Genomic DNA, 16602 nt, shown 5'->3' with positions numbered 1-16602 from the left:
GCCTCTCTCTATGTGAATGCATTTTCCCTCTTTTCCTTTGCTCTCCACCCCTGCAATTAGCGTCCATGCCTGCCTTACTGTACCTTGTTAAAACAGGTGAATTATTGTTGGGATTGTTTGAAATCAGTGTGTTTGTGTGTGCATTAGCAATGTGCATGTGCATGCACGGTATACAGTGTGTGACTCTGCATACAGTGTGCGTGTGTGTCTGTTGAAAGTTTGGGTCATTGCTGTAAGTGGGCCAGTAATAGATGGGTTTTGTTTCTCCCCCTAATTGGCTTGCTGACTGTGTATTGTTGCTAACCGTTTCTAATTTATTACTGTGACGAGAGAATGTTTTGGTGACACTGCATTTTGCAGTCCAATTTAAAGTGTTTTTGTGTTTCACCTGCAATTGAGCTCTCTGAATTCTTTTCGTCTACCAGTGAGTTTTCTAGGGTGGGATTCAACATAGTTAGTGAGAATGGCAACAGGCCAAGTCTTGTTTTGACTTAAAGTATGAAAGCAAAAAAGTTTTTAGCTAACTTGCAGTTACTAGGCCCACACTGGCAATTTTTTTGTCTATACCTGGCACACTGGGTTATTTTATCACACTTATTCTATAGTTCAAATAAAATAACCGTTTCAGTGCAGATCAGCATCACTACAGGTCTGCAAAAATAATAATAAATGTCCATTAATCGGGGATGTGCAGTGAATTATAACAACTAAAATGAATTGCCATCAGCATCTAAATGCAACTGCACCTACTTAAGAGTAAGTAATGGTCTAATTACAAGGTGCCTTTTGAGTTACAGAATTAGACATAATTAAGTTTTACATAATTAGACTTCCTTTTACTTTTTCCTGGTATGTGCACAAGGTAAATGGCAAAGTGTGGACTAGCACCCCTTAACCATCTCAAAGTGCAGTCTATACTTGGTCTTTTCAACCAGAATGAATAGCCTTTTTCAACTCGGAGAGATGTGACTGATGCACGAACAGCACAAGGGCAAGGAGAAGGTGGAATATGGGCAGCTTAAATCTTGTCTGGACATGAAACCTGATCATGTTTTCATGACTCTTCTACCAAAAGTGCAGAGGTAATTTTCTAAATGTGAGCAGTAACTGTTGGAGATTTATACTGGGCATGACACTTGTAATACTACCATAACATCTGGCATGGGCATGGACCTCGCTGTGAGAAGAAACCATAAATCAGAACTGCTGGGTTTATGTGCGGCCACTGTTGCTGCATAGCAGAACACTTACATTTAGTACCTGAGAGAGAGGAATACATATAACAGCCATGGTCGAGTTCAAACATGGTGAGCTAAAGAATTATTGCAGTGTTTTCTTGTTTGTGGCTTGTTTATTTTATTTCTTTTGTATTACCCCAAAGGGTTGGAAGTGCATGGGCTGTTTCTCAATAGTGGTAAATGTCCACACTCAATTGAACATTTAATTGTGAACATCTAATTGTGCTCTGTGTCCAAAAGGAATCTTTTACTGCCAAGTGATATAATGGGACTGTAAGCCCAGCCCTCAACTGGAAATTAATTCTTAAAGCTCAATCAATACCCCTACAATACAAATGAATGGAATTATGGCACTGGTTTACAGAATGGCTGCTCTCCAGTAGACTTTGTTTTAAATGCAGACAAGCAATTCTGTGTTTATATGTGTTCATGGTCTTCATGTTGTGTCATTCTTCGACTTATGTTTTTCTCCTCCTCTTCTTAATCTCACTCGTCCAGGCTTTGAGCTATCCCACTGTGATGATCCAGGTGTGCCGCAGTTTGGCTTCAAAGTCAGTGACCAGGGTCACTTTGCTGGAAGTGCCATCACGTTCGGCTGCGACCAAGGTTACACCCTGCACGGCAGTGGCATACTCAAGTGCATGACTGGGGAGAGAAGGGCATGGGACAACCACCTGCCGTCATGTATAGGTAATCCTTTCTGCGTATGTCTCAATACTGTCTTTGTCTCAATATTTGGTCCCTGTCTCCCTCTGACCATCTCTCTGTATCTCTCTCCTTCTGTAGTAGATTATTATTCAGGCCAGGCACACTGTCAACATTGCTCAGCTAGGTGTTAATCCTAAGGATTTATCCCAACATGATTTCTACTTAATTGAACCGTGTTGAAAGAAAATACGCTGCTTGTCATTTTGTAAGGGAATATAGACAGCTCTGATGTTTTGTTTTGAATCATTGATCTCTCTGTGTGTGTTCTTGATGCAGAAAGTTAGGAGTATAGTGATTAACAACACTCGTGAAACAATCTGAATCGCTGTTGAACTTTCACTGTGATGCTCTGTCTCTGTTTAATTTGTAGACTGTGTTATTCAAATGTTTTAATTCATGAGCCATTGATCAGCATGTTTCTCAAAGCCCGGGCATAATTATCAGAATATTCATATCAGATTGAGTCACGGACATGATGTACAGTCCAGGCTGTGCTTTCATATTCAGAACATGCTGAGACAGAGAGACAGAGAAATGATAAAGCTATTACCTGCATGCTGCTAGAGTCTGGAAGGTGTTGTGAGGCAGTGTCTGTTTCTTGATGTCTAGCAGTGATGGATTAGGGTAAAAAATGATTTATAAATTCCTGACGTGGGCAGAATTGCACTTTAAATGCCACTGTGTCCTACTGCTTTTTTCAATGAAACATGTATTTGTTCCCTTTTCCGCGAAAGGATTTATGTGTGGCATTATGGCATGTTCAATACCATCACAAAAAAAAACTAAATCAGTCTATTGATTAACTGTTTAACAGTGCTGGATCACTGAGTGGTCAATATGAATAGTGAGCTTTGTATTTGCGAGCTGAATGTGAAATGGGATTTCCAGCTTTTTCTCCAGGGCCACATCCCGGCTCCTGTCAAGGACTTTTACATTTGCCCGGTGTTATGATACTGATTATAGCCTACCACTGTGGCAATGTAATGCAATTTTCCTATTAATTAAGTGCCGTTTGTTCTGTAATATAGATAGCCAGACGATAACCAGGGGAGAGACAGCATAGATTGGATGATGAGATATTCCTTCAGTCATTAACATTTGTAGCAGTGTCCTCCCTACAGTGCAAGGCCCAGCCTATATATTCTCTGGACACAGTCTTTTTAAAGTTAATTAATGGCATCATTAGAAGGCTTACTTGGAGACAAAACAAGTTCTGCATCTTTGACTATCTCTGCCCAGACAGGAAGTCCTTGTTACAATCCTATTACCTTTAAAAAAAAAAAAAAAAAAAGAAAATTGTTCATTTTCAGCAGAGCTTAAACTGTTGCTCATTAGTCCTCATCATAGACTCTGAGCTTTAGTGAGCTTGCACTCTGACAGCATTTTTTTCCTCTATTTGTTTTCAACGTGTGATATGAGCATTTGCTTGTGTGTGTGTTTCTCCATTTACTTTTATGTGAGTTTACATTTTGGAGGTTTTCATGCATTTTGTGTGTGTGTGCATGCAGCGGAGTGTGGTGGAAGTTTTAAGGGTGAGTCTACAGGGCGTATCCTCTCTCCTGGGTATCCCTTCCCCTATGACAACAACCTGAGGTGCACCTGGACAATTGAGGTCAACTCTGGCAACATTGTCAGGTATCTTTTTATAGCATGGTCATATAATACATACATATTAATGCATATATTATCTATCCACTATAAATGAAACATTTTTGTCTTTGCACAGCATAACCATTAATAAGTTTTTAAAGAATCATTATATTGTAGAATATTTTAATAAAGATGTGCAGTAATTTATCAAAATATGCAAATTGAATTTAGCATCATCACTCATGTAATTTGGTGCTGAGGACATTTGGGCCTTAAATTATTAGTCTCATAAAGAAATTAACATATCAGGAATAAGTTTAATCAAAAACAGCACAATAGGATACTCAGTGTATTGATACGATGAAATGAAAAGGAATTTGATGGACGTTATCATTAGACTGCAGTTTATACACAAGAAAATTGCCTGGAAGTGAACTGAGTTAAGTCAGTTTAAACAGATCTTAAATTAACTGAGGTCATCCTAACTTAACCTAACTTTAAAAAACTTAAAGATGAAAACATCCTAAAATGTTTTCATGAGATGTTGTAAAGTTCAGTTAAGATTTTAAACATGAACAATTCTCCTCTAGCGCTAGATGTCATCAAGAGAAACAGCCTGTAGCAGCTCCATTAACAATGATTGGGAGAGGGACTTTGTAGACACTGTGACAGCACCCAGGGGAATTTTCCCGGGACATGGAAACATTTCTTTCTTTTTTTTTGGGGGGGGGTTGAAAGCTTCTAGTATTACTGTGAAATAAAACCCATTTGGGCTTAGAGGTCGAAGTAAACATGGTATGATTTCATAAAGTCAGCCACACATTCTTTGTAAGAAGAGCTGCTTCAGGGTATCTCTTGATGAGATTGCCGATAAGTCTGTGCTCTTGTATTTCTAACTTTGGTGGAAATTGATTGATGATACCATATTTCAACTGTAATACCCAAACGCATGGGGACACACTTTCTAGATGGATCTCTCTTTTGAACTGTATTTAATCTTTGCTAAGTTCATCAGCCATTCTGCTTGCCCTCTTGATAACATTTGTTTTTGTTGTATTTAAAATGCAAAGTAAAAGCAATGCAAGTAAGCAAAGTGCCATATTGGCTGATTTTATCTTATCATCTGATCATATGTTAAATGCAAAGACTTGACTTAAACTAATTTGAACTAAAGCCAAACTAAGAGTCTCTTGTGTTCACCCTTCCCAGTCTCCAGTTTCTTGCATTCGACACAGAGGCATCCCACGACATCCTGAAGGTGTGGGACGGGCCTCCAGAGAATGAAATGTCTCTGAAGGAGGTTAGCGGCTCGCTGCTGCCTGAGGGGATCCACTCCACTCTCAACATTGTCACCATACAGTTCGAGACTGACTTTTATATCACCAAGTCTGGCTTTGCCATCGACTTCTCCAGTGAGTATTTCCTCCTGTTGATGTAATGTAAATGTTTACTGTAATTTGTCTGCACTTAGTGAGCGTCTTTGTGAGGAGGTGATAAGTATTACGTATGTTATTTATTTACACTCTTGTGCCAGGGAAACAAAGAAAACTTCATTATAAATGGGAAAAAAAACCTGAACTGTTCAAAAATCTTTTAGCCCCTCATTGCATCTTTGAATAAGCACAAATTCAAACAAACAAATTTATGAAACAACCTTATAATATAATCTTCTTTCACATGATTTTTTTTAACTGTTTTTTAACTGTTTCAAATGCCTTTTAGCCTGTTATACAACCACATGTACCTACTAAATGAGACATTTTCAGTACAGTAGCCCAACAAAAACTTTCTTTTTATGAAACACAAGTTGAATGCAATTAAATGTAAAGGCATTGAGAGACGCAATAAAATATAGTAGCATTGATAAATAGAACACGAATCAAGCTATCTCGATGTTTTTCCATACAGAATACAAAGTTTTTGTCTTTTCATGAAGCACAGACTTACCATAGATCAGAACATAGGGCTGAATGTGGACCTTTTTATAAAACAAAAATGGGCATCTCAGGAAAAGCCTTCCCAAACAGGGAGGTTAATGATAAGAAGAACCACCAATAACCAACACAATATTTAGCCAGTGCAAAATTTATGCTATATGACAAATAAATATTGGCCACTGCTGTCAGTCACTGTCATGATATTTGCTGCCAACAAGACAAACAAAGGCCGATACCAATGTTTGCTGTATCTGTGCATCCCTACCACAGAGTATGTCTGTTTTAACAGACACATTAGGCGTTGTCACCACAAAGAATGCTAAGGAGTATGTTAAAGGTTAATATCATGTTGATTTCTAAGCATTATATCCCAAAATGGTGTCAAGTTATTAAACTGAAGTATGGTGCAGCTTTTAAGTTAAACATCTCCTCATGCCATGTGGATCTCTCAGTATTCTATGTGACCTTTAACCATGACATGATGTGCAGTAAAAGTCACAGGTATTTTACACATCACTGCTGGCGGCCTGCTTATATAGTCAACATGTTCTGCTGATGAATGGTTTCTAAAACCAAGCACATGAGTACAGCAGTTCCATAATAAGCTATGTATGATGGGTTTGTATTTCTTTTCCTTAGCACTCAGGCATGGCAGCAGCGTAATGTAAAAATCAATCAACACGTTTGAAGCTGTAATCGATAGTAGACATGCATACTGCACTTAAATACACAGTTTGCCTAAGGCTAGTGGTGTTCAGAACCAAAACATGTTAGTGTTCAGTGAACATTTGCAGGCCTTCCTTAATGAGTGACAGTATTTTGTGGTTGGTATCCAAGATATTTTTGAGGATATCAGTGTATTTTCAGGTTTGAAGCCGCAGTACAATTAAAAGAAACCTTTGTTAGGGTTGGTTGAATTAAGTCTTTATACCATAATTCTGAAGATAAAGTTACACTTCCTTTCATCATCTATGTAGTATTGAGGTTATGGGTGTCTTTATTACACTGTGAACTATCATAGTCACTTCTTTTACAGATGTTACACTTATTGATTCTTATATACAATGTGAGTATCATTATATTTTAATTCCACATTTGTGTGTCTTTTTTTTTCATCTGTGTACTTTTTTTTTTTTTTTTTGGTTATGGTTTTTAAAGCAACAGCTACACCAAACCGCAATAAACTTAAGTGTGTTAAGTCTCTCGGTAAAGTCTGTCATGATGGGCATATTTGAAGAATCCATCAGATTTTACCAGATCATTCTTGTTGCTCTGGGCTCCACAGCTGTGGTTTAGGAAAACAGATTAGGAAAACACAGCAGGATTTTGACTGATATCAGTCAGTAATCTGCTCTGTGGTCTAACTCTGTTTGAGCTACAGTTTCAGCTTGACAGCTGTCTACTCTATGATATGAAACTCCTTGTGTGTGTATGTGTGTGTGTGTGTGTGTGTATGTCTGTATGTGTGTTCTCCTGTGCACACATTGATTCCCTGTACTTTGCATGCACATGTGTGTTTATGTCTGTGCATGTCACGTGTGTGTGTGTGTGTTTGCCCTTCAGGTTCACTTGCGACAGCTTGCAGAGATCCAGGTATTCCCATGAATGGCAGTCGCAACGGGGAAGGGCGGGAGCCCGGTGACTCGGTGACCTTCTCTTGTGATCCGGGATATGAATTGCAGGGGGAAAGCAGAATCACCTGCATCCAAGTGGAAAATAGATACTACTGGCAACCCAGCCCTCCAAGCTGCATCGGTGAGAGAGAGGGAGATAGTGTGGGTTAGAGGGAGAAGTGGGAGTGTGTGTGGAGGAAACAGAGAGAGGTATATGGATTGAAGAGGAGAGGGAGAGAGGGAGGGAAGCATAGGGGATCAGACTGAAAGAGATGGTGAGAGGAGGAGGGGGTGAGGGAGTTTTTCTATTAACCGGCTGTAGCGGAGACTATAATTCTCTCTCACTGATGTCTTAAGAATATGTGCAGGATAAACAACACTCTTCAGATATGTTTGAGTCGTTGCCAACTCTTATGTGGACAAATCCACTTCTGTAGCCAGTCAAAGACGGAGTACTCTACGGTCTCCCAACACATTGTCTTATTAGAGCTTAACAGCTAATTACCTAACAATGCAATTAGAAATAATTACACTAAGTAGGTCCAAAGAAACCTAGATGTTGCTGCCAGCAGGTCTAACTGAAGATTTTTCCTGGACAGGAAAGAGCTAGGCATTTGTAGGTCTCACTGTGCAATTACAAGTTCACACGACTCAGCGAAATGTAATGACACCGGAACCAAGTCTGTATCAGTGAAAACTTGATGTAAATGTCAGCTGTCTTTTTACAATTTAAGTGTTACCACACCAAAAAAGAGCAACATACTCATCAGTGTGTTACTCACACCTCTTTGTAGTGAAACATGACAGCTGGCAGTTTATTCATCAAGTCAATGACAAGAAAAAATGGTAATGGAATGACAAGTAAAGCCGTTTGAGGCTTTATGATTTAGGCACGTAGAGTTTCTTCTGACATGCTTAGGCTCTAAAAAAAAGATGTCCTTAAAAATCATATAAACATAATCCATCCAGTTAAACCCCACAGCAGAAATGCCCATATGCATTTATTGATTATTAAATTGCCTTAATGTCTTGCTACTGTACTTTAATCTCTCAGTAAGATCCAAGAGTAATAAACAATATAAAACAAGTCCAAAATGATTACATGACAGGCAAGGAAAAATGAGTAAAATAGAGTAACATTTTTACAGTTTTGGACTTTTGTTGAAAGAGTTGCAGAAGTCTTAATAAAAGCAGCACTGAGATCATTTGACCAATAAGACCATTTTGTTAACTCTCTATATTTGTTAAGTTGTATGTTTATTCCAAATATTTATCATATTTTATGATTACCTTATGTGTGCAACTACACAGGGAGACAAACTTATTTGTGCAGTGCTGACCTGTTGACTACTGAATAAAACACTCAACAGGCTGCACTGGAAATTAATTGGAATGTGTGCCAGAAAAATCCAATCCCTTAGCGAGACAAGTGTCAGAAAAATAGTCCTTGTAATCATAATGTGGGGAAATAATGGCATGGTCTTTCTCATGCCCTGGTTTCTGGCCTGATGTCATTGCAGTACCTGATGGTTGTTGCTGATAGAGGTCGACTAAGGTCATAGAATTTGAGTCAATTATATTTAATGACCTGCAGGTGCTCATTCCCTACCTGTCTCCAACTGAATTCAGCTCAGCCAAACGTTTGCAGCAGGTCAGGCACATTTAAAGGCTTTCTTTGTGACCACTGTGTGCATCTTTCTTATCCATCTCTTCCTCGTCTTTTATCTCCCAAGCTCCTTGTGGTGGGAATGTGACTGGATCTTCAGGATTCATCCTCTCTCCCAACTACCCACACCCGTACCCACACAGCAAAGACTGTGACTGGCTCATCGCTGTCCACTCTGACTACGTAATTTCCTTGGCTTTCATCAGGTAATGTGAGCTGCTGCAGTGTCAGTTTTACTTAGTTTGGTTGTTTTTAGTCAAAATACAAAACAAAACAGCACTAAATAGAACTGTGGTGACACTGGGTGTCTAAATGGTGAGATGAAATGTAAAAAAAAAAAAAAAAAAAAACAGCCAGATTTTGTCACAGTTGCATTATAGCACTGGGGTTTGATATTTTCCTGACATTTGTGGATTACTTAAGTTGATTTGAAACAATCATTAAGGAATACTTTGTGTCATGTTAAATTTGTGAAGAAAACTTTCTTGTATGCATCAGGTGAACACATAATTCAAAAACAGAAAATTGTTGATGAATGAAGTCATAGGGGTCCACGTCTAACAACCCCAATACTATATAGAAAAAATCTGTTTACAAACTCTCACACAACTCGTTCAGTATAATCCAAGTTTCATTTATCCAGCTGTGTGCTCAGTACGTCCCAGAAAAAGAAAAAAGACTGGTGTTTTAAAGGGTCAGTTCAGATTTAGTGAAGTCACACAATAACACACACAAACTACCAATCAAGGCACCAGTTGACCAGCAATTCCAGTGTTCAGTGAGGTAAAAATACAGTATTTGTCAATGTCGTCTGGCTTTGAAGAGGGCATGGTCAAGGTTGGAAAGGATAGGCTACGACTGGATAAATGAGACTTGGATTATACTGCACAAGTTGTGTGAGAGTTTGTCTGTGGATGTTTTGTTGTACTTTTACTTTTGTTTAAAGTGAATCCCTTTTGCTTCAATTCATCAAGAATTTTCTCCGTTTTTGGATTATTCGTTTGCTGTGGATGCATGTGAGAAATACAAAGTTTTTTTCAATTCAAGGTAACACAGGGTGAGTCATTGATATACAAATGGTCTTTTGGGGGAGTTGAAGTATTCCTTTTAAAAGAAAATCCTGAAATGTGAGGTTTCTACAGGATGTAAATAGTGGCCCCAATAAGAACTACTAGACACAGTGGAAAAAACAGTGTTGTCCTTTAAGGATATGGTCCAGTAGCTTACAAGATGAAGCTTTCCCTAAACCTGTGGTATGTTTGTAACCTACCTGCAACAGAATGGAGTCAGTTCTTAGTGGATGCACTACAGCTCAGGCTGTGCCTTGGAATTGGTTGTTTTCTGCGGTGGAACCAGCTATAACATCACAGTATTGAGCAAAGTTGGCCATGTGTGTTAAGCAGAGGACCTGAGTTTGAGTCCAGGTGTGTTGGGAGATAGGGGGAAATCAGCAGTGCCTTTTCAAATACCTAGAAGGCAGGTATTCCTGACACTTTGCTGAAATGTGGTGAAACAAGATTTCTGAATGAATACTGAATATTTCAGGCAGAACTGTGAGATGAGTGCAACTCATTTCCCAGACTGAATGATACTCAGACCATAAGCTTTACATTATTAATTGCAATCTAAATATGTAGCAGCAATACTGGCAGAGGAAACTCACAGATGGGCCTGAGGGCACTTTTCATGGGCTGTGTTGCTCTTGACTGTTGAGTATTATTTTTGTAGTCGTTTGATGAAGGGCTGGAGAAGGAGCATATGTACATTGGCTGTTACTGCACTCCCACCTACTTTCCCTCTTCTCGAGGTGAAGGAGAGAAATTCACCATGTTTCTTTTTCAACTTTGTCCTTCAAAACAAACATCTAATAGAGTTAGCACAATGCTGCTTTCTCCCTTGGGAATGCCAAATGAAAGGATGGAGTTATGATTTTAAATTGGAGTTGCCTTGATCCAACTCAAATGCAATTATCTCCAAGCTATTTACATTTTTGTCATAAACCACGCTCATTATTTTGAAAACAAATGCTCCTCTCTCTCTCACTGCGGCATGTGATTTGATATACAGCACTACAATATGAAACGATCTTTTCACACTGCATCGCCATTGCCGTCTGGGAAGATTTTGTGCCAGCGCAGTGTCACAACAATTTAATCTCTTCTCACCTCTTGGGGGAGATATCTTTTTTTATCTCTTTGTCTGGAGATGCAAAAACAAATCGCTTGGCATGACTCACTTCTAGCACTGCGGTGCACACTCTCATTTTGAAACCCTAATGCATTCTAAATCTCACATACAATCTGCACAATCTGGTGGTTAAGACTTGGCAAAATAACAACTGTTTTATCTCTCATTTGTGTGTTTCTTTCACTTGTCACAGCTTCAGCATTGAGCCCAACTATGATTTCTTGTATATCTACGATGGTCCAGACAGCAGCTCTCATCTGATTGGCAGTTTCCAAGACAGTAAACTTCCTGAGAAGATTGAGAGCACTTCCAACTTCATGTACTTGGCATTTCGCAGCGATGGCTCTGTGAGCTACACCGGCTTTCATTTGGAATACAAAGGTACTTTGAAGGCCTATGCAAGTGGGATTCTATATGCATTTTTACAGAATGTGTATATGCATTGCAGCAGGGGATTTAGTTGGATACATTTAAAAATAAATCATAAAATAATGTCTTTGAAGTTTGCTACTGTACACAGCTACTTTTTCTAATGTTGATGCCAGCCTTTCATTCACCCTTATTCATTTCCACCATGTTTACCATTTGTTAACAAGTTATGTAATGTCAAACCACACACACACACACACTTGCAGCCTGTATAACTATTAAAATCTATTAATGAGAAACCACTCTCATTTTAGACACTTGTCAGTGCTCTAAAGGCTTTGTTCTTTTGATTGGCAGCAAAACTGCGGGAGGCGTGTTTTGATCCCGGGAATGTGATGAATGGCTCTAGAATGGGTACTGACTACAAGCTGGGATCTATGGTGACATTTCATTGTGAGGCTGGTTACCTGCTGCAGGGCTACTCCACTCTGACATGTGTCATGGGCAACAGCAAGAGACCAGAGTGGGACAGAGCCAAACCAAGCTGTCAAGGTGAGAAGCAACACTTGTGCATTAACAGAAGGCCTGCCTGAGTAGCAGAGAACTGCACTCCAGCTGTTTGGTCAATATTTGATACTATGTGATACCAAGACTGTGCTGAGTAAAAATGAGTTGAAGTGTGGTGTAGCCTTCTCACGCAGAATGCAAGACTCAGATTCAATTCTGTGATATTGATGCAGAGCACTTAAATCTTTTCAGGTGTAAATAAATAAAAACAAATACTTTATATTAGAGACATCACTATGTCATGTGTTAAAACAATTTGGGGGGCTCTAGCCTGGTGGGGGCATTATAAAAATGAACATATGTGTGTATTTTGTTTTTTGATGACAACTCCAAATGGAAAATTACATTACAGGGGACCTGTCATGCAAATTCTCAGGTTCATGCTTTTATTTGGGTTTCTAGTAGAACTGTGTTTATTTCTGGGTCTTCAGTATCTGGGCATCTTTGCATTGCCATAGCAACCAGGGGGATGACCTTAACAGAGAAGTGCAGCACCTTCTGCTATGAAAAATCACTAATAAAAGCTTCTAAACCAAAATCTTCACAACCAGACATGTTCCAGCAGAAATATGATCCAAAATGGGGAAGACATTAACAATGGAAACCAAAATTACATGTTTCCCTGACTTTAGCTTGTAGCTGCCTGTGGCAGTGTAGGCCACGTAACGTAAACACTCGCAGCAGTGCACATGGAGCAGATGACCATATAAAGAAAATTGTCATAAGCTGATGGCATCTTGTTGCAAAAGCAGAAAAAAACAGTTGAAAACAGAGTATTCAGAATGATCTGAGGCCTGAGGTTTTACACATGTTTATGTCATTATTTGAAATTGTGGCCGTGTGTAATAAAAAAAATTAAACATTGTTACATTATGTATGACAGAAAATAAGGAAAAACACAATAGGTCCTATTTAATGTACTGTATATACATTTAAGAAGCTATATGTTAAGTTCTCCAGTCCCATAACTTGTAACAGAGGACAATATAGCTTTATAAAGGCTTAAATTTTCTGCTTTTTACAATAGTGAAAACTATTATGTTTAAATTTGTCTGGTTTTCATAACTCTAGCTCTTATCTTCAGTACACACCCAGCTGCCAAACATGGTTTCCAACAGCTGAACCCTGTCAGTCTAATCATACTGAATCATTTTCCTTGAAAGCACAATAAACACAGATAGCGACAGTATCTCCGCATGCACATAGCATTTCAGGTTATCAATTATCAACCCATGAATCCAACAATAAACTGACCTTAAACATAAAACCTGCAGTGAATCTAAGCAGAGCAATACAGAAGCAGTTGGCAGTCAACAAAGCAATATAAATACATTCATGGTACATAAGGCACTGGCTTGACAGGAAGTGAGCCAACCTTTGTGGTAAAGTAGGAAAAAAGCAGACTTTATCACAAAGTCTTTCATCAACTTTAATTGGCAGTATAAACACCACAGTGTTTGATTAGCATCTACCTGTGCTGCAGAATTACTTTATGTTTAAACTAACAGTAGTTAAAGCAACAAAGTGTTAGTGAAAAATAGTCTGTTATATAATTTTGTAGTTTTATAATTGCAGTGTGTTGCGAAGAACATAATATACCAAATATTAATTGTTTATTATTCACAGCCAAATCTACAGCATAAGATATTTCCTAGAGAGCTTTTCAGTATCACAGTATGAGAGAAGTGAGAAAAGATGTGAAGATTTCAAGATAACTCTCGAGCGTTTCTTCCTCCAGTAGCATGACGCCCTTTTTTAATACTCCTCAAAGTATCTGATCTGCCAAGGTTGAATTAGAATTCAGCTCTCATTTTCAGCAGTGGGGAACAGGGGCACCCACTCTCACACCAGGGAGCTATTCATTACTTTTACAGTTGGCACCTGTGTAACTTCCCTGAACAGCCCTGGGTTATGTGCTTTACTAAAGGGTCCATCAGCATCTCTCCATTTAGTATTCTCACTTTGAGACCAAATTTGAACTGATGACTTAAGTCTAAAGGCTAAATCTAATGGCTTCAGCTGCCCCAACATATGGCCAGCTCCTGTCCCTTCACATTATTTCGCAATTAACTGAAGCTGATGGTATTTCCCAAAGAAGCAAAACACGCAGTTTACTTTAAAAAGTCGGTAATTACTGACAAGACTGATTCCTTTTGTATTATATGTTGTAGAATAGTGTTGTGGACAGCAGTAATCACACTGTAATACACAAACATAGCTGTTAAACCATATCATTTACTTAAATCCAATATATATAAACAAAACATGTACATTTCAGACCAGTACATTTGTGGGCTGACATCATTTGTTGAGATTAGCTTAGCTCTGCACATATACTGACTGATAAGAAATTGCAGTACAGATATGCCAAAAATACTGTATGTTTGAGTGCTCAATAGATTTCTTGGACACAGTTTTTTTAATAACCAAATTAAAGGGATTGAATTTAAGTCATCAGGAGTGATTTGGTACTAGTCGTAACCCAGATCAGTTACAATTTTCCTGTCATATTTCCAATTTCATTGACTTTCCTGTCCGTCCAGATTTTAGCATCTCAGCCAATACATTTAGCAGATTAGATTAGGTTCCATTAGCTTCAGTGTTTGTCTGAATGAAGTGGATTGCAGTGCTGGGTCAGTATCCTTCAAATATAACCAGCTGAAAATGTAAAAACATTGCAAACCTCTCTGTTTGCAGCTTTCTGTCTGTTTGTAATGGTACTGCATCCTCACGTTTTTAAGAAGGCTATGTACGCTATGTACTGTATATACGTGTGTGAACATTTTGCCGAGTTTGGTTTTTGAAGATAATCTGAGCTCTCTTGAAATGAAATTTAATACATGAACATCGTAAAAGGTAACCTGATTCTCTGTGGCATATTTATAGTTTTAAGGAATAACCCACCTTTTTTAGTGGGGGATTAAGGTTATTTCTGCCCATGAGTCTTTTACAGAACACAAAATGGTTTCGCAGGTTTTGCAGTGTGCCCACTTCTCCTTAAGACTACACTCACCTGTCAGAATGGAACCATTAAAGCATATCTTGAGAATCCCTTCCTCTCCATAGTGCTGCTCTCACCTGCTGTGGATTGACAGTACAGTGTGCCCTCCTTCCCAGCAGCAGCCTTCTCAAATTCCTCACCTACCACGGCACCATGGCTCCCATTCTGTCTGACAAATCAGCTTCAATCAGAGTCCCACTTGCCGTCATCACATATGTTTGATTACATGCCTCTTGCTACTCCAACAACCAAATGCGGATAAATTGCTGATCCATCTTTCTACATTAGCCCCTTTTGTTCGTCTTCTCCTGTGCTACTCGGTGAAACAGCAGTAACATGTGCATTGTGCGGGCCACGGGGGGTTCAGAGCAGCTGGTGACAGCTTCCCTCTGACAAATGAGTATGTGTTTGTTTACAGTCGAGGCTCCCCCACCTGATGGCTCAGTCCGTGAGGTCTGAGGCAACCGCGTTAGAGGGCCTCTTGGCAAATTAGGAACATCATTAACAGCTTAAGATAGAACTCTGAGATGCAACGCAGGTGCAGGACAGACCACAGCTTATATTGATGAACCTAGTCGCCTCCACTATGATGATGGTGCAAGTAAAAGTATGCAAGGGTATGAATTTTGTTTGGAGTTAATAGTTTTCAAAGACAGGTGTTGGTTCCTCCCTTGTGAATGGGGTCTTGATACCGTTCTGTGGCTTTAGCAGCATAAACACTTATCCAGCAACTTCCAAACAAGAGCAACTGGACTTGTTATGTACACAGCCTGCTGACTGAAAGTCTGTTTCAGCTGAAGAGTTTGGTCCAAGTTTTTCTCAAAACATGCTGCTGGGCGTTATGAGCTGATTAAAGTCGAGGCGTGTGGAACTTTTGTGATTGGGTGTTTTGTTGATTGATGATGTTTTCATGTGTTTTGAAGGCAAAAACTACTTTTCCTCGCTGGTTGTTTCCCTTTTAGGTTTTAACCCTGTGAACACAACTCAGACTTCCTTTTCTGTCCTTTTACAGCTCGCTTTGCTTTTGAATATGTCCCCAAAGTGTCACTCAAGTGTCAAATTATGTCGGTTTGCTGGCCAAAATTATGTTTGTCAGCAGCTGAAAGTTCAAAGGTGACTTTTCATCTCATTTAGTGATATGAACTGCTTACCCGTGCACCTGTGCCAGTTAAAATGGATTTGCTGATTGTAGTTTATTGCCTCATTTCCCCAGGTATTGTGAGCTGGTTGTTTCACATTTGTTAAATGTGTTTCTCTGTTGCTTCCCTTCCTGTCCCCACAGCTCCCTGTGGAGGTCACTTGACAGGTTCAGAGGGAACTGTGCTGTCCCCAAACTACCCACATAATTACACCAGAGGCCAGAGCTGTGTCTATGACATCTTCGTCCCTGGGGACTTTGGTAAGCATTTCAAGCGTTATTTTCCTAAGGTTGCTGAAAATTGCTGCATATAGTCTGCTCAACTGCTGCTTATAGTCGTGTAGTGTCTGTTTCCAGGAATATTTTTGCTTCAAAGATGAAGTGAGAGGAGGAGGCCACGAGAGATAATTGTCTGTGTTTTTCCTGCAAGTTTTCTGTTAATGATGAGGATAGACGATAGTCTAAGAAGAAATGAAGGCTTACTCTCAAAGCTGGTCATAGGTCATAGAGTACTACCAAACAAAATGTTCAGGCCTGCATAATTCATTTCTCTGTAGGGCCTAACTTGTTTCATGCGTTTCAGTGATT

The 16602-nt window shown here is 39.2% G+C and overlaps 1 protein-coding gene across 2 annotated transcripts in view; it reads left to right on the top strand.

Annotated features, from left to right (window-relative positions):
* Window positions 1–16602, top strand: part of LOC125892989 (CUB and sushi domain-containing protein 3-like) — a 264617-nt gene that overhangs the window by 119783 nt on the left and 128232 nt on the right. For both annotated transcript variants that reach the window (XM_049583381.1, XM_049583380.1), the window contains exons 24-31: window positions 1737–1928; window positions 3455–3581; window positions 4746–4948; window positions 7037–7228; window positions 8820–8958; window positions 11133–11320; window positions 11666–11860; window positions 16159–16275. In XM_049583381.1, the coding sequence (XP_049439338.1) occupies window positions 1737–1928; window positions 3455–3581; window positions 4746–4948; window positions 7037–7228; window positions 8820–8958; window positions 11133–11320; window positions 11666–11860; window positions 16159–16275 (1353 nt within the window). The remainder of the gene's footprint in view (window positions 1–1736; window positions 1929–3454; window positions 3582–4745; window positions 4949–7036; window positions 7229–8819; window positions 8959–11132; window positions 11321–11665; window positions 11861–16158; window positions 16276–16602) is intronic.

This window comes from Epinephelus fuscoguttatus, linkage group LG8 (assembly GCF_011397635.1).
Source record: "Epinephelus fuscoguttatus linkage group LG8, E.fuscoguttatus.final_Chr_v1".
Taxonomy (NCBI): domain Eukaryota; kingdom Metazoa; phylum Chordata; class Actinopteri; order Perciformes; family Serranidae; genus Epinephelus; species Epinephelus fuscoguttatus.
This window is presented reverse-complemented; position numbering and strand designations above follow the sequence as displayed.